The 24,401-nt window shown below is 33.3% G+C and overlaps 1 protein-coding gene across 1 annotated transcript in view; it reads right to left on the bottom strand.

Moving 5' to 3' along the window:
• Nucleotides 1-13,930, bottom strand: part of RUNX1 (RUNX family transcription factor 1) — a 312,736-nt gene extending 298,806 nt beyond the window's left edge. The window contains exons 1-2 of the mRNA XM_003763412.4: nucleotides 13,762-13,930; nucleotides 13,421-13,538 (exon numbers count right to left, since the gene is read on the bottom strand). Of these exons, the coding sequence (XP_003763460.1) occupies nucleotides 13,421-13,478 (58 nt within the window). The 5' untranslated portion in view covers nucleotides 13,479-13,538; nucleotides 13,762-13,930. The remainder of the gene's footprint in view (nucleotides 1-13,420; nucleotides 13,539-13,761) is intronic.
• Between the last annotated feature and the right edge of the window lie 10,471 nt (nucleotides 13,931-24,401).

Genomic DNA, 24,401 nt, shown 5'->3' with positions numbered 1-24,401 from the left:
TATCAGGCAGTTGAAGTACTTGCCAACAGAATTTATCAATCTTCAACTTTCTAATACTTTGCCTTCATCAGCTAACTTCAATATTGCTTTATCTGGCCTCATTCCCCAGTGGTTAACATAGGCCCACCTTCCATATCATTTTCTTTCTAGTCTCCAAAGTCTCTTTTATTTTATTTTTCCTTGACTTGTCATGTTTGTAGACAATCTAGTAGTAGCCTATCAACCTTGATCTCTCCTTTTTGTATCACAAAAGTCATCCACACTTATGGATGGCTTGGTGCTTCTGATCTTTTTCCAATCATTTTCTTCTAAACTCTCTGAATTCTGGACTCTGGCTTCATCACTTACTGGAATTCTCCTCAATTTCTTTCTGTATGTTTCTGTCTCTCTGTCTCTCTGTCTCTCTGTCTCTCTGTCTCTCTCTCTCTCTCTCTCTCTCTCTCTCCATCTATCTTTTTGTCTCTCTCTGTTTTTGTCTCTCTGTTTCTGTGCCTCTCTTTCTGTCTGTCTGTTCCTTTCTTTCTCTGTTGGTTTGTCTCTCTCTCCCTAAATTCTCTCCTTACCTTCTACTCCTCCTGTACTCCTTGAGGAGGCAAGCAATATAATTTTGATTATACATGTGAAGTCATGCAAAACTTATTTCCACATTAGCCATGTTGCAAAAGAAAATGCATATACACATACAGACAAGAAAAATAAAGAAAGAAGAATATGTGGCATTGAGTTCATCAGTTCTCTCTTTGGAGGTGGATAGCATTTTTCATCATGGGTTGTTTGGAACTGATTTATGTCATTGTCTGGATCAGAGTAGTCTGTCTTTCACAATTGATTATTACTACCACATTACTACCAGATACAAAGTTCTCCTGGTTTTGCTCATTTTACTTTGCATCAATTTATATATCTCTCAAGTTTTTCTGAAATTTCTCGTTCATCATTTCTAATAGGACAATATTACTTCACAATTATATACTATATTTGTTTACCCATTTCCATATTGATGACCATCTCTTTAATTTCTATTTCTTTGTCACTGCAAAAAGAATTGCTTTACATATTTTCAAGAATTGCTATACATGTTCTTATACAAATAGTTCCCTTCCCCTTTTTCTTTAATCTCTGTTGTACACAGACATAGCAGTGCTATATATTACTGGGTCAAAGAGTATGCCCAGTTTATAGTTCTTTAGACATAGTTCCAAATTGTTTTCCAGAATGGATGAACTACTTCACAAATTTACTAAGAGTACATTAGAGTTCGCTCCAGCATTTTTCATTTGTGTTTTATGTGATAGATATGAGAAAATATTTCAGTAATTTTAATTTGCATTTATTTAATCAATACTGGTTTATAGCACTTTTATATAACTATCAATAGCTTTGATTTCTTCTTCTGAAAACTGCTTGTTTATATCATTTGATCATTTATTAGTTGGGGAATGGCTCTGACTGCTATAAATTTGGCTCTGTTCCCTATATATTTCAAAAATGATGCCTTTTCCAGGGAAATGCTATAATTTCCCCCCATAGCTTACTATTTTCCTTCTTTGTATGTATTAGTTTTGTTTGTGCAAACCCTTTTCAATTATATGCAATCAAAATTAATTTTATTTTCCATGACCCTCTCTACCTTTTGTTTAATTATAAAGCTTCCTTTATCCATAGATCTGACAAGCATATTTTTCCATTCTTCCCTAATTTGCTTATTAGCATATTAGCAAATATATGTCTAAATTTCTTTTAGACCTTTATGTCTATATAATTTATCCTTTTTGACTTTATTCTGGCATACTGAATATTCTGGTTTCTGTTTAGTTTCTGCCAAACTGTTTTCCAGTTTTCCCAGCAATTTTTCTAATTTCTGCCCTGAAAATCTTGAATCTTTGGGTTTATCACTAGATTAGTGGGTTAAACAATAGATTATTATGGTCATTTACTACTTTTTATTGTGTGCCTAATCTATCCCATTGACTTACCACTCTATTTCTATGCCAGTACCAACTTTTTTTCATCATTATCATTTTGTAATATAATTTGAAATTTGGTACTGTGAAGCCTCCTTTACATTTTCTCTGATCATTTCCCTTGATAAGTATGACTTTTCCCTATCCTGATCAATTTTGTTATTATTTTTCTAGTTTTATAAAATAATTCTTTGGTAGTTTGATTGGTATGGTGGTGAATAAATAAATTAATTTAGATAGAATTGTCATTTTTATTATATTGGGTCAGCCTACCTATGAGCAATGTCTTCAATTGTTTAGATCTGTCTTTATTGATGTAAAGAGTATTTTGTAATTGTGTTCCTAATGACCTCTTAATTGTCTTCTCAATGTTCAACCTTTTTTATATTTATACATTATTTAGCATTGCTGGCCATCATCTTTTTCTGGATATACTATCCACTCTGGGCTTTCTTGACAGAATAAATCATTGGGTCTCAAGTAAAAAAGACCTGAATTTAAATCTACTGTCTTAGGCATGAACAGCTATCTGTCTCAGTTTTTGTCACTGTAAAATGAGAATAATAATCACAATCACCTCCCTCTGTTTTTTTTTTTGAAGATCAAATGAGATAATATTGCCAAGTATTCAGCACAATGTAGTATAATGTGGGGGTACAATATATATATATATATATATATATATAATTAAATTTACATATGACATATGTTCTGTTATCTATCAATCTATCATATACTATATGCCCCACACATAGCAGTTACTTAAAAGCTTATTTCCTTCCTTTTTCCCTGCTCTTATATTTCCTCTTTCTTATATTACTGCTCTTTTTCAGTTTCTTTTTTATTTATTTTAAAATTTTTTGCTGAGGCTATTGGGGTTAAGTGACTTGCCCAAGGTCACACAGCTAGGAAGTGTTGAGTGTCTGAAGTCAAATTTGAACTCAAGTCCTGACTTCAGGGCTCGTGCTCTATCCACTGCACCACCTAGCTGCCCCTCTTTTTTCAGTTTCTTTTGTTGAATTTTCATTTATGTCATTACCACTGAAAGAAAAAGGACACTCTAAGAGTTACATAAGAGATACTTACCAAGTCCCACCATTGCTACTACCTTGATATCTCTCTGCCTCAAATTCATATTGAAATAGTCAAAGACTGTGAGACCCAAAGCCAAAATTATTAGTTCAAATCCTGAGACCACAAATACTATTTTTAGCCTAGGCCTTGTCTGTGGCTATCAGCCTTGGAACTAAATATTGTGGTGATACAGCCTGACATCTGCTTATATAGGTTCTATAGTCCCTGTTTCCTCAGCAGTTGTAGTTACAGATGGTCTTGCCACAAAATCATGGGCAAGTATTTCAACACTAAAAATGTACATGGCTTAATCAGTGGAAGTATGATGAAAGAAGATGTATTGCCATCTTCCTTGCAGCTACATCCTAAGGACCATGAATTCTTTCCATCTGACTTACTAAGTTTTTTCCCTATTGGAATGTGAATTTCTTGAGAACTGGGACTGTTTTGCTTACCTATTTGTAACACCAATACTTAGCACAGTGATTTTTTCATTAATTTCTTTTATATTACAGAGAAGATTTTTTTTTAAGATCAGAGTTTACAAATTGCCATTTCCTACAGTGTTTGTGGTTACATATGAATGTATTTGTCACATACTTTATGATCATGCATGATAAGTTTAAACAAGACATATTTCCTATACCCATGAAACTCATAATCTAGTTTATGATTAGGACATAAGCATATATTTGCTATTATTATTCCTAGAATATGATATCAATATAGGTAAAAAGAGTAGTGCTATTCTGGCAAATGTTTAACAATCAGTTCCCTGGAAAACAAAAGTAAGTTTAGACAATGCACTCTTAAGTTTAATCTAATTTATTAATATTTTCTCCAGTATTTTCTAAAGTCTAGACAGATCCTTACTCACTGTGTGCTCAGGACAAATATTTACTCTTTTATTTCAGTTTCTTCCTTAGTAAAATGTAAATAATAATAGTACCCACTTCAGAAGGTGGTTGTGAATATCAACATATGCAAAAGGATTATAAATCTTGAAGCATTATATAAATTCTAGCTATTATTATTATAGATTTGAGTCCTATTTATATTGTCTCGTTTGACTCATTTTACCCATCGTTTCAATGTAAACCACAATTTGTACCTTTTCATTAGGAAATTCTAGACTATAGCTAAAATTGAATCAAACAAGCTATCATTTATTGATTAATCCTTTACTATATGATAAACACCATGTGAAGAGTTGGGTATTCAAAAATATAAGTGGCAATTACATTCTAAAGAAACTTACATTCTAATGGGGAAGATGACAAGGACACACACACACACACACACACACACATATATATATATATATTTAAGGAATATATGTACAATGAATACAATGAAAGGAGAGCAGATAAGGGAATCAGGAAAAATTTCATAGAAAAGATGAGCTTGTGCTGAATTTTCAAGGAAACCAAAAATTCTAAAAAATTGAGGTTAAGAAGTAACGTATTCCAGGCATCTGGGAATAGCCAGTGCAAACTCACAGGCTTGACAGAAGAATTATTATATGTGTAGAACAACAAGTAGGTCAATATGGAAGGACTGTAGAATATTCATGAAGGAGAACAATGTAAAAGGAGATTGAAAATGCATAAAGGATCAATTTGTGAAAAGTTTTAATACTAAACAGGAGTTTATATTTGATTGCATATATAACAGCCACTGTATTTTATTGAAGAGGTCAGTAACATAGGCAAACCTGAATATTTGGGAAATTGGTTAGGCAGCTTCCCCACTTTATGGAGTGGGAAGAGATTTGAGGAAATCTTGTGAGTTGAAAGCAGCGAACATATGAAAAAGATGTGGATAGAGAAAAAGCATTCTAATGGGTGGTCCAATATGCACATATATAAGTTTACATATGACATATATGCAATTTTCTTTCTCTTTCTTTCTTTCTTTCTTTCTTTCTTTCTTTCTTTCTTTCTTTCTTTCTTTCTTATACTTCTTATACTTTCTTATACTAACCAAATAAGAGATGAAAGTGCTTCTTCTTGGGAGATAGGAAAGGCTTCATCTAGAAGGGGCTGTTTGAGTTGAATGTTGAAGGAAGTCTAGGATTCTGAAATGTAGAAATGAAGAGAGAGAATGCATTCCAGAAATCGGAGAAAGCATAGAGACAAGGGAGGGAGTATGTGTAGAAGTGTAAAGCAGGTCAGTAAGACTGAATTGCAGAGTTAGTAGAAGAACATGTTGTGTAAGAAGGTTGGAAAAAGTAGGAAGATGCTAGGTTGTGAAGATATTAAATGCCAGATAGAAAGGTGTAATTGTAATCTTAGAGGTAATAGAGTGCCACTGGAGTTTATTAAGTTTATTACATAATCATAACTTCACTTTAAAAGAGTATATTGGAGTAGAAGAGGCTTGAAGTAGTTCCAAATAAAATGGGCAGATCTATAAAACAAAGCAAAACAAAAGTTTTGCCTTCTTAGTACATAAGTATGCTTGTTGCCTAGACAGAGGTATTTTTCTTTTTCTTTTTCTTTCTGTTCTTTTCTATTTTAGGAAAATAAACTACTGCTTACATTTCTAAATGCATCACTCCTTCACTTCTTCATATTAGTTTCTGTTTTATGTTATTTCTGGATATCAAGAATTATCAAGAAAACAAAATTTGTCAAGGCAGGGGTTAGGACAAAATGGAAAAAGGAGAATTTTTTTCCAATAAAAATAGAACATGCAAAAAAGTTTTTATTTTATACATCTTTATGTCTAACACATCTAGCTTTTTATGGGACTTTACTTTCAAGTTATTATTTTAAAAATAAAATTATTCCTTCACCTCTAGCCAAAAAAAAAAAATTCAGTGGCTGCCTATTTCCTACTAAATAAAACAATAGATTTGCCTCACCCTTGTTTTCAAGGACTATCATTTTATTTTCTTTCCAGTGTTGTTTTGCCTTTGTTCCCTTTTTATGTTTTTGTTGTTTCAGTCAAACTAAATTTCTAGTCTTCCATTTTTACCCTTTTCCATCTCTGTGCCTTTGTGATTAACAGGAATTTTATTAAGGGCTTACCACATGCAAGGTACTATTCTAGGTCTTGAAACGGCAACAACAACAAAAATTAATCAGTCCAAGTAGACTATGTTGTTTTGAGGGAGAAAATATGTATATATGTGTGTCTTTATAAAAATAAATTCAAGATAGTTGATGATTAGGAAGAGCACCATTGACTATGAGGATCAGGAAAGTAAAGGTTTCATTCAGACAATGGCATTTCCTTTGAGTTTTGAGACTAACAGGGGATTCTAAGATATGGAGGTAAATAGTAAATAATTCCAAAATTGGGGGAGAAGCAGCATAAAATGAAAAGAAATAGAAGATGGAATTTCAAGTGTGAGAAACAACAAGAAAGTAAGCTAGTTGTTCTGTAGAATATGGGGAGGGAACAATGATAAATGGGAATGTGGTTGTAAAGGGCTTAACCCCCTCCCCTCCAGCCAAAATAGAGAACCACTGCAAATTGTTGAGAGAGGGAAGGATATGCTAAGAACTATGATTTAGAAAGCAACTCTATGGAAGATAGTTTTGAATAGTAAGAGGCCTAAAGCATTGAAATCAATTAGGAGGTCACTGCATGAGAACAAATGAAGAACTGAACTAAGGGTTCAGTTAAGAATAAAATGGGACAGAGGAGTCAACTTAAAGATAAAAATGCAAAATTTGTCAAATGACTGAGTATAGGGCTGAGAGAGAGTAAAGAGATGAAGACAATAATGATATTGGAAACCTGAGTAATAGAAGGATAGTGTGATTCTCAATAGAAATAGGGAAAATACAGCAGAAGCACAGGTTTTGGGGAAAAGATACTGATTTAGATTTAGATATGTTGAGTTTGAGGTGATTAAATTAAATAATCTTGAAATATTTAATAGGGACAGAAATTTAGCCCAGTAAAGAGCTAGAATTTTAAAGTAATATGGATAGATAGGTAGATATATAGAGATACATCTACCTATCCATATATGTATAATATATATATAAGCAGATATCTTATTTAATATATTAAAATATATAAATAAATATGTATTGCATGTATATACATACATACACTGTATGTGTAAATAGGTATGTATATGTGTAAACACACATACACATATACATATATATATGCATATTTACATACATACACATATATTTTGGGGGAGAGGTGGGGAGAGTGAAGAGGAAGAAGAATGAGACAGACAAAAAGGGGAAAGGAAAGAGACAGAGAGACAGAGGGAGGAGAAAGAGAAGAAAGTTATAAAAATTAATCCAGTTTGTAATCTAGGTTTTTCCCGAATTCATATTTGCTGCACATACTTTACTAGAGTAGGCTACACAATTTAGATTATATCCTTTCTGATACTATGAACATTAGCACAATTAGCCAATTAATCTCTAAACTTGACTGCTAACTAAACTTACTTGATGTGGGTTACTTTTAAAAGAAGTCTTGTAGCTTACTGCAACATAACACAATGGAAAGAGTAGTGGTCTTATATCAGATTAAATAGTAGTCCTCTAAACATTCTGAAACTATCTATGAGACCCGGACCAAAATACAGTCTCTCAAAACTTTTCCCCTGGAGTAGTGTGGGGATAATAAAAGTTACTCATTCTACCCCAGACTATCTTTGTGAGGAAAGGGCTTTATAAACCATTGAAGGTTAGTTTTAATAGAAAGGTATGATTTATTGTGATATTTGTTGTCATTTTGTACATTTAAAGACTAGCTTTTCAAAAGCTTTTTCATCCTAAACACTCTATGAGATTAGATTTCTGTAACCATTTGAAAAGTAGTGGTAAAATTGTAGATGCACAGAGCTGGAAAGAATCTTAGCGATAATCTAATCAAACCCCTCTCACTTTACAGATGAAGAGAATTAAGCCAGAGAGATTTAGTTATAGCAAGATAACACAGCTAGTGCATGACTGACAGCAGCTTTCGAATCCAGATTCTCACATAACAGAAACATTTTCCCCCACTGTACTATTCAGCCTTTTAGAACAAATAATTGACTCATTTGTCACATAATCCTTCTGCTTCTACAAGTAAAAACCGAATATCACACTGATCAATTATTACTAATATTTGTATAATGCGTTTTAGAGGGAATATCTAATTTTGAACAAATAGTAAAGAAATGAAGACATCTAGGTAAAATGTGCTACCTTTTTCATCAAACTTGAATTTTATCTGTCACTGCTTAATCAAATCTCTATTTTCCTATGTAGAGATAAAACTCAATACAAATTTTTCTCAAAATAAAAATCCTTTCTTAAAATAAAAAAATTAAAAATTCCTTAAAATAAAAAAAAATAAAAAAATATAAAAATGACTTCAGTGCTTTTGACTTTCTGTCATTTTATCTAAAAAAGAAAAAAGAAAAAACTTTAAAGATGTCTTTATTCTTGTTTTTCAAGAGAAGCCTTTAACAACCTGCTTACAACTTATCACAGGAAAAACATGAAGCTTTTGTCTTCCCAAAACTCCCAATTAATTAGTTCCCTGAATGCTCTCAGCTTTTTCTACTCTCTTGTACTTTCTTTTCCTAAGGAAGTAACTGTTTAAAACAGAAAACAATGATTATAGTTATGCTATATGTGCACATCTATAGAACCATGTGACTGTCTTTTTTTCTAATTGGGGCCTCTTGTCATACCCAAGCCTATTAATTTATTCAACTACCTCTTCTCTTCAGATATATACTGTGCATCTGCATATAATTCCTTTCTTATTTAGGTCTACAGACCTCTAGAAGTTTAATAGCTTTTCTTTTGTGAGGTACCTCCAAAGTAAACTTGCCATTTTTTTTTAAAGAGAGCAATTTCCTTTCCTTATATAAAACCTCCTCTGGGATCCTCCCCCAATTTGCACTAAATTCTTAGTGGCTAATAAGTAGCATTTATATATTGCTTTTTAAAGTGTGCAAAATGTAATATTATTAAAAGATTTAAACATAATGGTTTTCAAATGTTAAAAGTTATTTCTTTATAGTTATCGAGTAGTTATTATACAGGTCTGCTAATACATACTGTTTATTAACTTCCAAAAATAATTCAAGATCTATAATCTCCCAAAATTTTCAGTCTTAATTTTTTAAGATGGCATGTTTCTCTTTTAAGTTAATAATATTATCATTTTTCATGATTACATATACCCATCATTTTTTTTCCTCTTCCCCATCATCAAATTCTAAGTTTAATTAATATATTTATAATGGAAGATTCTTTTGGATTCCTTTTCTTCCCTTGATCTTACAATGCTTATTTTTTCTAATTTTCTAAGTGTATGGCGAATACCAAGGGTATAAAGTATACAAAGTCAAGTAGGTGTACTTTAGTAACTGCTGAGATATTGAAAGAATTGGTATTGTAATTCAAAAGATATTGAAACATTTAAAATTTGTTTTATCAATTTATGAAACATGTCAGTATGTGCAGTGGTGAAGAGAACAATTCTATCACATATAGCTTGTAAGGCCTTCTTTCACCTCTACTGCACCCCCAACAACTCCCAGTGTCTGTGTGGATAATTTTAGTATATAAAAATCTTTGTCCTGCAAAAAACAATGCAGAACAAAACCGGAGGACCATATGTTCTACATCTTCTTAGGCAGGTAAAGGGTGCTTTGTTTTTCAATTTTTTTACAGAACCACTTTTGAGGATTCTGGATAAGTCTAGCATAAACACATTCTGAAGTCTAATAATCCTTATTCCCTGGAGTTTTATTGCTAATACATCTTCAGTGACCCAGAGGAGTTTCTTTTTAATACATATTTTCTTAGTAAATGAAAATTGATTTATTGGATTAGAAAAAGTACGGGAAATTAAGGTTCTAGTCTGATTCTGTCTCTGAGTTTGTGGTTTCAAGAAAGTCACTGAAACTCTTTAGGTCTCAATTTCCTCATGTATAAAATGAGGGTGTACACTAGAAGCTCTCTAAGTTCCATGTTATCTCTTATAATCTAAGATCTTAATGAACATCCATTACTCATTGTTGTGCAAAATATATAACTAAATGTAGCATTTATTCTATAGCTTTCTTTGAAAGATTTTGATTTGGGGTAATTGAGCCATGGAGATGATGAAGAGCAATCAGAACTGCTGAAATTTGTACCTGTGGTTCTAGGAACTCTAAGGTATGCCATGTTTGGGCTTTACATAGACCACTAAGCCACTTCTAAAAACAAGGCTGCCTACTTGTTTGTTACTTTGCAAAACCAACTATAAAGTTGTGTTTTCTTTCTTTCTTCTCCTTTTCTCCTTCACAGCCCTTTTAGCAATAAACTATTCAAAGGCCAAAAGCCTGGGTTGGAGGGATGATTTTATATACTAAATATGTGATGTACACACTAGGGAATTTCACCAGTTTTAATTTTCCTACCTAAGTGAACTAAGTGAGGACCTGGTGTGGTGTGATAGAAAAAGAGCCATATCCTTTGTGGTATACCACATTCATTTACTATGTCAGACTTGCAGAGTCTGCCACTATTCTCACAAAGAAGGGAACAATTGTTTGCTTGCTTCCCTATTCCCCCCTACCCCCATTTTCCCCAGCTTTCACATGAGTATCAAGCTAAAAAAAGAGTTATGGGATTTCCTTCTACAAGGACTGCATGGACTGATAAAATAAAATTCATGGAAGAAAACAAACTGTTATTTTCCCCTTTGGCTTATAATTGCATTTGGTGAGGGAGAAAAATGCAATAAATTTCAGAGAGTAAGAATGACCTCTTTAGAAATCGCCAGTGTCCAGGCTATGTAAACACTGTTGAGAAATATGGGAGAGAACATGTCTGAGAAAGTGGTTATTATTGTTGCATCAGACCTTTAAGACTGGATCTAAATAGTGCCAAATAAAAGGAAAAATTGGTAGATATAGATTTAATATGTTTGGTATTGTCACCCAAACTGGATAAATTTACAGCAAAATAGTTGATAAAATAAATGATAGTTGCCAAAACTATTAGTGTTGTTTCAGGTGAATATCAGAGTTACTTCCATAATAGATTAAAGAGCTAACATGATCTGCATTGAGTGTGTCATGGTTCATAGAATGAAAAAAGTCCTTTTTATATTCTATTTTGGTGAGAACACATAGAGCATATATTTTTCATTTCCCACCACCACATTTTAGGAAATACATTGACAAACTACAACTTATCCAGAAAAGGAAAGCCTGGATGGTGAAGTATATAAATGTAACCTTCATGAAGATCAGTTGAAAGCATTGGAGAGATTTAACAATCAGAACTGTCTCAGAGGTTTTGCTAGGACTCTGTTATAGACTTTGTTATGTGGAAGACAGAGTAGACTTATGTTTGGCCATGGAAGGTAGAAGTCAGCGATGGGTAGAAGTTTCTGAGAAGTAGATTTAGGTTCAATAATAAGAAAGTTTTCATAACAATTAGAATTGTCAGAAAGTGGAAAGGGGCTAGTTTTCCCCTCTCATTGAAGGCCTGGTGAAAATTGGATGACCTCTTCTTAAGGTCATTCCTCTTGTGGGTTTAGATAATAACTTCTCAAAGGTCTGCCAATCCTAAAAGTCTACATTCCATGAAGTTAAGGATTTTGAAAGGCCAAAGTTTCTGTTTAATGAAAGAAAGAAAGAAAGTGATAATGAACTTCTAAGACTAATTTTGAATATCACAGACTTCTCTATACTTGGCCACTTGGAAGCTAATTGACCCTTTTTAAAGGATTGGACTATCTATCATTTGAATGCACTTATTATGCCAACTTTAGAATTGGATTCACTCTATTTTGTCAACACCATATAAATAGTGATAAATCATTTTACAATATTCTGTGCTCTTTCTGTAAGGGAAGTTTTAGCATGCCAGAATTATACAGCAGAGTCCAATCTATTGCTCTATGGAATGCTCTAAAATTTCCTCAATAAGTCTTCCTGTGTTAACAAAATAGGAAATAATAAACTTTTTTAAGGGGGGAGGGGAGAGAGGGAATGTATAAAACTAAAGTAAATGCAGGAAGATCCTTTTTTTTTTGTTTTCTGCGAATATTGTTTCCTTTACTTGTTAGCAGCTGAAAGGAAATGCCGAGCCAGGGGAGTAGTTAACAGCTTTTCACTAGAGGTTTGATGTCTGTGCTGTGCAAGTTGAGAGATCCTGCAAGACTGCATGACTCATAGAACTTGTCATGATTCAACTTTACTAAAATTCCCTCCAATGCCAGTAAAGAATAAGTTAAAACCTTTTAATTTGAAGTTTAAATCTGTTAATGACTCTTGCTTTCGTTCCCTTTCCCTTATCTCCCCACATCTTAATCAGGTTTTCAAATCTCAGATACCCTGAGAAATATCAGCTGCTTGCCTCTGCTTTTTTTTTTTTAAATAGAATGAATTCTTAAAAAAAGAGCCTTCTATATACCAACAAGGAATTCTGAATATTGAAGTTGCATAGTCATATAAAAATTATATATGCATATATAAACTTAATAAATACAATACATATGAATAATATATTTATTAAAATAAAATATAGTAAACTGCAAAAAAAAAAACTTAACAAAATTGCCCCCAAATAAAACAAAACTCAACTTAACTACAGCTGAGAAAATTTGATTTAGTCAGATTCTATGAATGCAGATAGATTTTCCAAACTGGCTATTTAGATTAGCAAATATGAAATCTAATGACAAAAGCATCTGCCCTACAGAGAACTTAAGAACACTTGATAAGCCTTCTGAAACTTTTTTCTTACTGCTTGAAGGAGAGACTTTTGCACACTCTAGCTTGACTTCATTCTCTCTCTGCAAGGAGTTGGCTGTTCATTCAATGTATCTACTTGACAATGCAAAGTTGTCACACTTTGACATTCTAAAACTAAAGTCACATTAAACGAGTCTATCCAGTTCCCACCTTACTGAGACACATGAGTTTTCCTTTCTTACTGAGTTCCAAGGTTTTACCTCATGCTTCCTTCTTCCCAAACTGGCAAAGTATCATAAATGATAGTGCATTCCTCTCTACTGGCTGGATCCATGTGTTCACGCTAAGACATCAGGTCCTCTAAGAATGAGTTACAGACGGCAGGCAGGGTTCTGGATATCTAAGATCCAACAATCCAATACACTTCAGCACTTTAAAAACAGAAGTCTGATTTGTACTTGCAAAAGTTTCTTAAATATCAACTGAGCACCTCAGCAGCTTAACTAATTATTTCTGAAAAACTTTTCTGAAGGGCTGCCATATGATGAATAAGTAACCCAATCGCCTTGTAATCATATGCCTCAGCCAGAATCCCTCACACAGAATAGACAAGAGTTTCAGGCACTGCTGTGCCACACACTGAACTGCCGCTCCTTGTTCTTGGCAAAACTGAGCAGAAGTACATTTTAAAAGACTGAAGAGCACTTACCTCTCATGAAGCACTGTGAGTATGAAGGAAATGACTCAAACATGCTGTCCGAAGCCATGGTTTCCTCTTTCCAATGAAGTCTTTTCGTAAAGTTGAGGTACTATATGATTTCTTTCACCTTAGGAAGTGAAAAACAAGAATAATCATTTGTTTTAACCCTTAACCCCTTTCCATCACTCCCTACATCTTCCTTATACCCCGGTACTTATGAGACTCCAAAAGCCCTATATGAAAGATGTCTCTTTGAAAACAAATACTCAAATTGTTGAAGATCAAAAAGTTTTTTTTCCCCCCTCTAAAAGAGCCTAGTAGTGGCTTGGTTGTGGCTTGATGATGCTTACCGCTCTACGAAACTCTGTGGTTTGCAGACAGTGTGATTTGCCCTGCCTGCTGACCAATATCCCGGACCCAGTCTTGTGTGACTGCCACCGTACCCAACTTGTGGTTCTGTGGTTGTTTATGAGGCCCCAAAGAAGTGTTTCACACAACCAAAATTACAAATTTAACTGTTCCCCTTTCCACAGCCCATCTTAATTGGTTCTTGCCAATCATGTGACTTAAGTGATGTCATTTTTAAGATTCTGAGCAATGCCTTCCCTACCCCCATCTGCCCCCCCCACCCCACTCCAGACTGCAAGGAAATAGTAGAGTTAGCAAAAGAGATGTTAAAAAAAAGTGACTCAGTCACTTATTATACAAATGGTCTTTGCTGATGTAGTACAACTTTGCTTCTGTTATTTGTGGTTTGGGGAACTACTATTTTGATAAAGATTTTATTGCCGCTTATTCAAAAATAATTCGGTTCTGGCATCAGGCTGCTATTAAAACAGGATGTATATCCCATAATCTAAAATGGCAGGTATCTTCAGAAAAGTTCAGTCTGCAGTAAAGACTACAATCACATAAATGCAAGAAGAAAAAAAAGAAAAAAAGACAACTTTTAAGTAAAGTATCTTCTACTTTTTTTTTTCAAATTCATGAATGGGACATTTTGAATCTGAGCAAAAAATAATGTTTTTCTCTTAAAATCCATCTTTCTAGTCAATGGATTAAAAAGTTACCATTCACTGACAAAAGGCCAACCAGTATTCCGTTGCATGAAAGGAAAAATGAAAAGATGCATCACTCATTTCTGAACATTACAATATCAGTTGAATAACTGTTTCCTTGTTTTTCTTTTAAAAAACTGTCTCCACTACTACACTTTTATCTATTTAAATTTGAACTTGTAGAGAGCCTACTTCATACCTACAAAGAAAGGTTAGTCTAAGTGTATGGTAACTGTAATCTTAAACTTCTCAAAGTATTCTATACTTATATTTGGGAGAAGAGCTATGTTTTTTTTTTTTTTTTTTAAACCAGGCAGGGTTACTGATAAGTCTCATGTAATTGCAAGTAATGACCTGTGTGAGACTCATATTTTGAGATACTAATAATGTATAGAGTAAAACCTCCTGATTGCATATGTTCATTTCTTTTTCCTACTTGTTATTTTTAGGCTTATGGATGAAAGTAGCATTTTGCTTTTTTCTAAGTCATCTTTTCAAGCAAAACAAAAAAAAATCCCCCCAAACTCAGCACCTTATTTTTGTTTTCTGATGGTCCACCAAATCAGAAATGTTATTCTAAATAAATTATTTTTCTAACTCCTAGTGTTTACCTCAAAACAATGAGTGATGGATATATTTAAAGTAAAGAGGTTATTATATATAACATTTAGAACATAAATCCTAATTGTCTATATGACCAGAAAAGCTTACAATATCAGTAATCTCCTTAATTTTCTATTTCACTTTGCAACAGATATAAATTGCCTGGGAATAATAACAACTGTCAGAAGGGACAAGAAGGGAAAATATAAAAAATTTGACTTAATAAGTATTTTTCTCCAGTTCCTTTTGTTCATAGTGATCATTTAGTATCTAGAAACTGTTCCTCAATGAGCTCATGAAAAATCTATCTACTAAATTCTGAACTTTCCCCCACTTTTCTATGGTAATGGCTTATTTTGATTCCTTTGTGGGTTTTTGTTGTTTTTGTTGTTTAAAGCTCCTTTACCATGTAAAATTTTCTTTTTACAAATATCACTAGAATTTACCCATAATTTTTAATTTTCTGTTGTTAATTGAAAGCTGAATCCCATTTGAATCTACGAGCAGGTTGTTTTGTGTATTCTTTTACAAATGGCCCTTCTTAAAGAAAGCATCTTTCTAGGATCCTAACCATCAATGCTCTCAAGTCTAGCTATCATTGCAAACTTTGGTTAGGGTTAATAATGACATGCAAATCAAGAAGAGAACTGATGATCATTTGGATACTTCTGTTTAAACCTCCTCCACAAACTTTGCCTTAAGTATTTAGATATTTTAGTCAAAAAGCATTTATTTTTGATTGAATTATTTTTGATTGAATTATCCAGCTAAATAGTTTGAATTCTATATTTAATTTTGTGTGTATGTCAGTCTATGACAAGGCTGAGAATGGTCCCTTGATGGAGTGGTCAAAGTAAAGGAAAAAACTTTCAAGGTAGCTGTTGTTTCACCATACACATCACATACACCTGCAGTTTAAACATAACACCAGGGGGCAAGAGCACCCGGGCTTGAATGCATGCTGTGAAACATATTCCCCACAGTCAGATGCCACACCAGCCACCGGATAACTTCATTGCCTGTGAAGCAACAGTTGGGGCTTTCTTGGTCTCTCAACTAGTGACTGTAAAAACTTTATTGCTGTTGAATTCAGTCTGCCTTTGCAACTTCCCTAAACTATATATGTAAGCAAAGAAGATTTTGTGTGTGTGTATGTGTGTGTGTGTGTGTGTGTGTGTGTGTGTGTGTGTATTTAAGAGAGAAAAAGACAGGCAGATAGACAGGTGGGGGAGAGATATAGGCAGAAAGAATGACAGGGGAGAGGAAAAAAGAGAGAGAGAAAGAGAGACAGAGACAGACATACAGAGACAGAGAAAGAGACTGAGACTGAAACAGAGACTGAGATAGGGATAGAGAGACAAAGAATGAGAGAGAGAGAAAGAGAGAAGAAGAAGGAGGAGGAGGAGGAGGAGGAGGAGGAAGAAGAGGAGGAGGAGGAGAGGGAGGAGGAGGAGGAGGGGGAGGGGGAGGAGTGGGAGATGGAGGAGAAGAGAAGGAGGGGGAAGGGAGGGGGAGGGGAGAGGAGGAAAACTAGTTAGAAGGAGATTACAGACATGATTTTACTAGGATGGGGCAGGATATGGGTTTCAATCCTGAGTATCAGGGCAAGGAGGAGCCCTAGGAACCCAAATTTTGTAGCCTTAGTCAAGTAGGGATCCTCCTCATAGTTCCTCCTCTCCTTAGATCAAATCACCTTAAAACTGAAAACTTATAGGTCCCCAGATATATCCCTGAAAAGAGCTGCCCCAAAATCTCTTAATCATGGAATAATTCACCTTCCACCCTGGAAGCAGAGCTCTACTTTAACAAAGAATTAAAAATCAAGCAATAGGTTGGAACAATGAGTAAACAACAGGAAAAGATTCTGACTGTACAGTGGTGACAAGGCAGATCAAAACACATACTCAGAAGATAACAAAGTCAAAACTCTGACATCTAAAGCCTCCAAAAAAAGTATGAATTGGTCTCAGGCCATGAAAGAGCTCAAAAAAGTAAGAGAGGTAGAGGAAAAAGTTGGGAAAAGAAATGAAACTGATGCAAGAAAATCATGAAAAATTAGTCAACAATTTGGTAAAAGTAGAATTATTAAATTCAAATAATAAAGTTAAATTTGAATATTTAAAATCATGAAGTAAAAATCAACTTAAAAACAGAGTAGACCAAATGGTAAGGGACATACTAAAAGTTGATGAAGAAAAGAATCCCTTGAAAAGCAGAATTAAACAAATGGAGAGGGAGGCACAAAAATACACTGAAGAAGAAAACTCCTTAAAAATCAAATTGACTAGAATTTCAAGGGAATTAATGAAAAAAAATCAAATGAAGGTGGCTTAGCTGTACCAGATCTAAAATTATATTATAGAGCAGCAGTTACCAAAACCATTTGGTATTGGCTAAGGAATAGATTAGTTGATCAATGGAATAGGTTAGGTTCAAGGGATAAAACAGTCAACAAATATAGCAATCTAGTCTTTGACAAACCCAAAGACCCCAGCTTTTGGGATAAGAACTTACTGTTTGACAAAAATTGCTAGGAAAATAGGAAACTAATATGGTAGAAACTAGGCATTGATCCACGCTTAACACCGTACACCAAGATAAGGTCAAAATGGGTTCATGACCTAGGCATAAAGAATGAAATTATTAATAAATTAGAGGAACACAGGATAGTTTACCTCTCAGACCTGTGGAAGGGGAAGGACTTTATGACCAAAGAAGAACTAGAGATCATTACTGATCACAAAATAGAAAATTTCGATTATACCAAACTGAAAAGTTTTTATACAAACAAAACTAATGCAGACAAGATTAGAAGGGAAGCAATAAACTGGGAAAATATTTTTACAGTCAAAGGTTCTGATAAAGGCCTCATTTCCAAAATACATAGAGAATTAACTCTAATTCATAAAAAATCAAGCCATTCTCCAATTGAAAAATGGTCAAAGGATATGAACAGACAATTCTCAGATGAAGAAATTGAAACTATTTCTAGTCATATGAAAAGATGCTCCAAGTCATTATTAATCAGAGAAATGCAAATTAAGACAACTCTAAGATACTACTACACACCTGTCAGATTGGCTAAGATGACAGGAAAAAAATAATGATGATTGTTGGAGGGGATGCGGGAAAACTGGGACATTGATGCATTGTTGGTGGAGTTGTGAATGAATCCAACCATTTTGGAGAGTAGTTTGGAACTATGCTCAAAAAGTTATCAAACTGTGCATACCTTTGATCCAGCAGTGTTACTACTGGGATTATATCCCAAAGAAATTATAAAGAAGGGAAAGGGACCTGTATGTGCACGAATGTTTGTGGCAGCCCTTTTTGTAGTGGCTAGAAACTGGAAATTGAATGGATACCCATCAGTTGGAGAATGGCTGAATAAATTGTGGTATATGAATATTATGGAATATTACTGTTCTGTAAGAAATGACCAACAGGATGATGTCAGAAAGGCCTGGAGAGACTTACACGAACTGATGCTGAGTGAAATGAGCAGGACTAGATCATTATATACTTCAACAACAATACTATATAATGACCAGTTCTGATGGACCTGGCCATCCTCAGCAATGAGATCAACCAAATCATTTCCAGTGGAGCAGTAATGAACTGAACCAGCTATGCCCAGAGAAAGAACTCTGGGTGATGACTAAAAATCATTACATTGAATTCCCAATCCCTATATTTATGCCCACCTGCATTTTTTATTTCCTTCACAAGCTAATTTTACAATATTTCAGAGTCTGATTCTTTTTGTACAGCAAAATAACAATTTGGTCATGTATACTTATTGTGTATCTAATTTATATTTTAGCATATTTAACATCTACTGGTCATCCTGCCATCTGGGGGAGGGGGTGGGGAGTAAGAGGTGAAAAATTGGAACAAGAGGTTTGGCAATTGTTAATGTTGTAAAGTTACCCATGCATATAACCTGTAAATAAAAGGCTATTAAATAAAAAAAATTAAATAAAAATTAAAAAAAATCAAATTGACCAAATGGAAAAGTACAAAAGCTCACTGAAGAAAATAATTCCTTAAAAATTAAAATTGAGCAAATGTAAGTTAACAACTTTATGAGAGATCTAGAACAATCAAACAAAAACAAGAGAATGAAGAAAATAGAAGACAAGGTGAAATATCTCATTGAAAAAACACAAGTGACCTGGGAAAATAGATCCACGAGAGATAATTTAAAATTTATGGGACTATCTGAAAATCGTAATCAATAGAAAAGAACCTAGACCTCTTTTCTTTCAAGAAATCATCAAGGAAAAACTGTTCTGATATTCTAGAACCAGAGGATAAACTAGAAATTGAAAGAATTCAATAATCACCATCTGAAAAAGATCCCAAAATGAAAACTGCCAGAAATATTATAGCCAAAATTCCAGAGATCCCAGGTCAAGAAGAAAATGTTGCAAGCAACCAGAAAAAAACAATTCAAGTATCATGGAGCCACAGTCAGGCTAACACAAGATTTAGTAGCTTTCACATTAAAGAATAGGAGGGCTTTGAACATAATATTCTGGGGGGGGGGAATAAACTAGGATTACAACCAAAAATTGCCTATCCAGGAGAAGTTAATATAAGCCTTTAGGGAAAAAATGTGTATTCAATGAAATAGAGGACTTTTAAATATTCTTGATGAAAAGACCAGAGCTGAACAGAAAATTTGACTTTCAAAAACAAGATTTAAGAAAAACACAAAAAGATAAACAGAAAATCATAAGGGATTTAATAAAACACAATTGTTTTACATTGCTACATGGTAAGATGATACTTGAAACTCATAAGAACTTTCTCATTATTAAAGCATTAGGAGTATATATTGACAGAAGGCACAGATATGAGTAAAATGAGTAAAATGAGTTAAATATGAGTTAAAATGAGTTAAATAAGAGAATAATATAAAGATAAAAATTAAGGGATAAGAGTGGAAATGCATTGGGATAAAGGAAAAGGGAGAGATAGAATGGAGGAAGTTAGAGTAAGTTATCTCTCATAAAAGAGACAAGAGAAGGCTTTTAAAGTCAAGGAGAAGAGGAAGATGTGAATGAATCTTATATTCATCAGAAATGGTTTAAGGAAGGAATAACACATACACTAAATTGGCTATAGAAATCTCTTATCCTACAGGAAAGTTGGATGAGAAAGGATAAGAGAAGAAGAGGTATGATAGAAGGGAGGGCAAATTGGGGATGGGCATAGTCAGAAGCAAAATACTTTTATGGAGGAACAAGGTAAAATCAGTGAGAAAATAAAATAAGTAGTATGGAAAGCAATAGGAAGGTGGAAAATACAGATACCAATAGTCATAGTGAAAAATAATTATGAACTACTACCTCATACTTATGAGATTAGATAATAGAACAGAAAAGGAAAATAACAAATAGTGCAAGGGATGTGGGAGACTTGAAATATTAATGCATTGTTGCTGGAGTTGTGAATTGATCTAACCATTCTGTAGAACAATCTGTAATTATGCCCCAAAATCTATAAAACCATGCATACCCTTTGATCTAGCAATATCACTACTCTGTCTATATCCCAAAAGAGTTAAAAAACAAAAAGGAAAAGGACATATAAAGACAAAAATGTTTATAGCATGTCTTTTCTGGAGGTAAAGAATTGGAAATTGTGGGTATGTCCATGGTTATCTAGCCAATCATCGAAAAGAGAGCCTTTTGAATGTTTTGTATTCAGATAGTTTTTAATCTGAAAGTGTCAGCATCTTATATAACTTTTTAAGTCAATGAAGTCTTGTGAATTTAGGGGAAAAACTAGCCTAGCTTTCATAGGGGTGAAAAGCTAGGATATTGCACACATTACACCAATGTAGTGATACCTGCTATTCTTGACCATCTTGAGCACATAACTTCTAGAGATTCCTAGTGAAGAAGGAAGAATAACTAGTCTTTTGTGTATGTTAGCATCATTAGAAATTCTCTGTTGGTCTCTCTTACTGAATGAACTGTGTTTAATCCCAACCCAGAGGAAAGTAGTAATCTAAACAAATGGGACAAGATATATGTACAGGTCATAGATACAATTCGATGATAGAGACATAGATACAGACATTTTATATATATATATATATATATATATATATATATATATATATACATACATATGCATGCACACAAATGTATATTTATATAATAGCTAATCTATGTAATACATGTATGTATATATACACACACATGATATTGATATTGAAATAGAGATAGGGAAAGAAATTTAAACATAGGAGGCAGTGTGATGCAGATGAAAAGTGAAATTTAGAAGATCTGATTTAAGTTTCCCACATAATTTTCTAAATACCATTAAATTTCTAGCATGGTTTAAGGATATACCACAAACTATCTGTGTGACAACAGATAAATCATTGAATTTCTCGAAGCCTCAGTTTCCTCAGAGTTATGGACTAGATGACCTTTACAATGCCTTCCAACTCTAAAACTATGATGATGTCATTTAAGTAGGGAAATCCCTACATAAAAATCACACATCTGAAAACACAAACTCATTTATATTAGATGACTTTTAAGATGTGCTCTCTCTCTCTCTCTCTCTCTCTCTCTCTCTCTCTCTCTCTGTGTGTGTGTGTGTGTGTGTGTGTGTGTGTGTGTCTTCACCCCAGCATCTATAATCTTGGTCTGGAACTGTGATTTCAATGAAGAATTACCCAAGGTTACATAAGTATTAGAGACTTATTTGGTTCTCTGAGAAATTAAGTGCTTTGTCTTGAGTTACAAAATTATTTTGTGTAAAGTATAGGCATGAACCTGATATTCTCTCCACTATGCCATATTGCCTCTCTCTGTGTGATGTACAAAAATGTGTTATATCTACAACAATACTTTGTAAATAAAGTGTTAGACTATATAAAATGTGAAAGTCTAAGAAGAATAGTTGGTTTCATAAGTAAGGATTGAGAAACTAGGCTTTCTAACAAACTACAATTTTTAATCACAGATTAAACATGGTTTTTTTTTGGTTTGTTTGCTCTTTTTTTTTTTTTAACCAGGACCTAATAATGGTCCCAGAATCCTCTAAGAAGTCCATTGCTACTTAGTAATCTTCTGTAGATGGAGCCATTTAAATGGAAGAATTGATAACATGTTTGGCATGACAAATAATTAATTTCTTTATTCATTCTGTCTTATATTGATCAGAACTTGCATGTTATACTATTGAAAAAAAATTAAAACCCCAGATATTGTTTAAAATTAATCTATAAAAATTCATCACAGGTTGAAAGTCAGTTGTGCAACTCTATAAGTAATGTAGAATACTTATATATTTTCTATTGTCCTACTCAAAGGCCCTCTGTTATACCTTTATATTTCATATATATATATATATATACATATATGTATAAGTATATATGCCATATGTGTATAAATATATATATGTACACATTCACAGATATTTATATATCTCTCTATCAACTATAGATCTCTCTCTACACACACACACACAGATAGATGTGTGTGTGTGTGTGTGTGTGTGTGTATTGTAGTTTAGTTCTGTCTGAATCTTTGTGATCCCATTTGGGGTTTTCTTGTCTAAGATATTGGATTGATTTACTATTTCCTTCTCTAATATATAAATATGTATGTGTATACATGCATAAGTTCATACATATTTCTATATATATATGTATTTAAAAGAGGTAATTATTCTCTGAAGTTGTATTAAAATTAGAGAACAAATTAGCATCTCGAGAAATAAATATAAGTGAATTAACTCTATTTAACAAATATTTCCATTTTTCTAGTCATCTTTATCCAAAAATGATGTTAGAGATTACACTGTCATGTGACAACAACAATGATAGAAAACTGAAATAAATCAACAAGTAATACTTTATATAATTGATTATTGTCAAATAAACTTATCACAAAATAACATGGAAGTATACCATCAAAAATTTTTAAGAGCTATTTTCATAGTTAATGCCTTCATAGAATACCATAATTACCATTTTAAAAAGAAACCCAAACACCAGATGGTGATAGTGAGCAAGACAGGCAAGAGAAACTCAACATTCTTTGAGTCAACCTAATTTACTGAGCAGGCTTGTGTACCTTGCTAAAACTCTCTTTGTGGATGGGACTTCTTCCTTAATAGGCATTCCTCTTCAGTCATGACTTTCCCTTTCAAGTACATCTGAATCTCTCAAAGAAAAGTGGGGGAGGAAATGAACTGGCTGCCAATTGTGAGATACAATTGTGGCTAAGACATTTTAAGAGAATCTGGTACTGAGAATTTTTCTTTTTCTCATTTAAACTATCGACTCTCTTAATTATTACTTAGTCGCTTGCATGCAGTCAACAATAATTTGAATTTTATAGATATAAACACCAGCATTTTAAATGTCTATCATTTTTCCTCATCTTTGTATATAATATTTTTATTAATTCATGAAAATGCAACTGATATTGATAAGTTAGGTATCTTTTTTAAAAATGGAATCCTTCAAAAGGACAACCCATTTAAACTCCAGTCAGGAGGAAAGAGACAAAAATGCTATAGCTAATCCAGGCTGTATGAGAATACTTGAAGCCTGAGAAAAGGGAAATGAGGGGTAGGACTCTCCAATATCTTTAACAGGAACAAGTATTATACACTGTTAGGTTTGGTAAACTCTAGAAGTCCCAAAGCTATTGTAAGTCCTTCAGAATATCTTTATCCCTTGATAGGCCTACTAAACATAGCCATAAGTGGATCTTGATATTATCTCAAACTTTTCTATTTTTTTTAAACAATGGCAACCTCTCTATTTTCAATGAGTACTACTTCTCACTATGATTCTTGCTTCTATAAGTCTCTTTTGCCTCATTCAGGACTTCATTTTGAGGAAATTAGGGAGAAGAGTATGAGAAATATCTACTCAAAATACATTATAATTTATTTCTTCCATTTTTCTTGCCTTCAAATGTCCTTGGTGATACCTTGAGAATGAAGGACAAACAACAACAGTAATCAAGATATATTTATGACACTTGATCTGAACTTTTTCTCTGCCTTTGTCACACTCAAGATTGTTGTATTCATATCTTATCCTTCCTTACTAAACTGTAAAAACTTGAAGGGAAAAAGTGAACTGTTTTTCTCTTTCTTTCTTTTTACAGTATGATTGATTAAATTTTTATTTGTCAAACATTTTAGTTATGATATTAATTTTTTTAATCAACATTTTCCCCAATTGCATTTGAAACATTTTTAAAATTTGTTTTTAAAACTTCTGAATTCTAGGTTCTCTCCTTCATCCTTTCTCCCATTCTCCATTAAGAAACTGCATGTGAAGTTAT

Source organism: Sarcophilus harrisii, chromosome 3 (genome assembly GCF_902635505.1).
Source record: "Sarcophilus harrisii chromosome 3, mSarHar1.11, whole genome shotgun sequence".
In the NCBI taxonomy this organism is placed as follows: Eukaryota; Metazoa; Chordata; class Mammalia; order Dasyuromorphia; family Dasyuridae; genus Sarcophilus; species Sarcophilus harrisii.
This window is presented reverse-complemented; position numbering and strand designations above follow the sequence as displayed.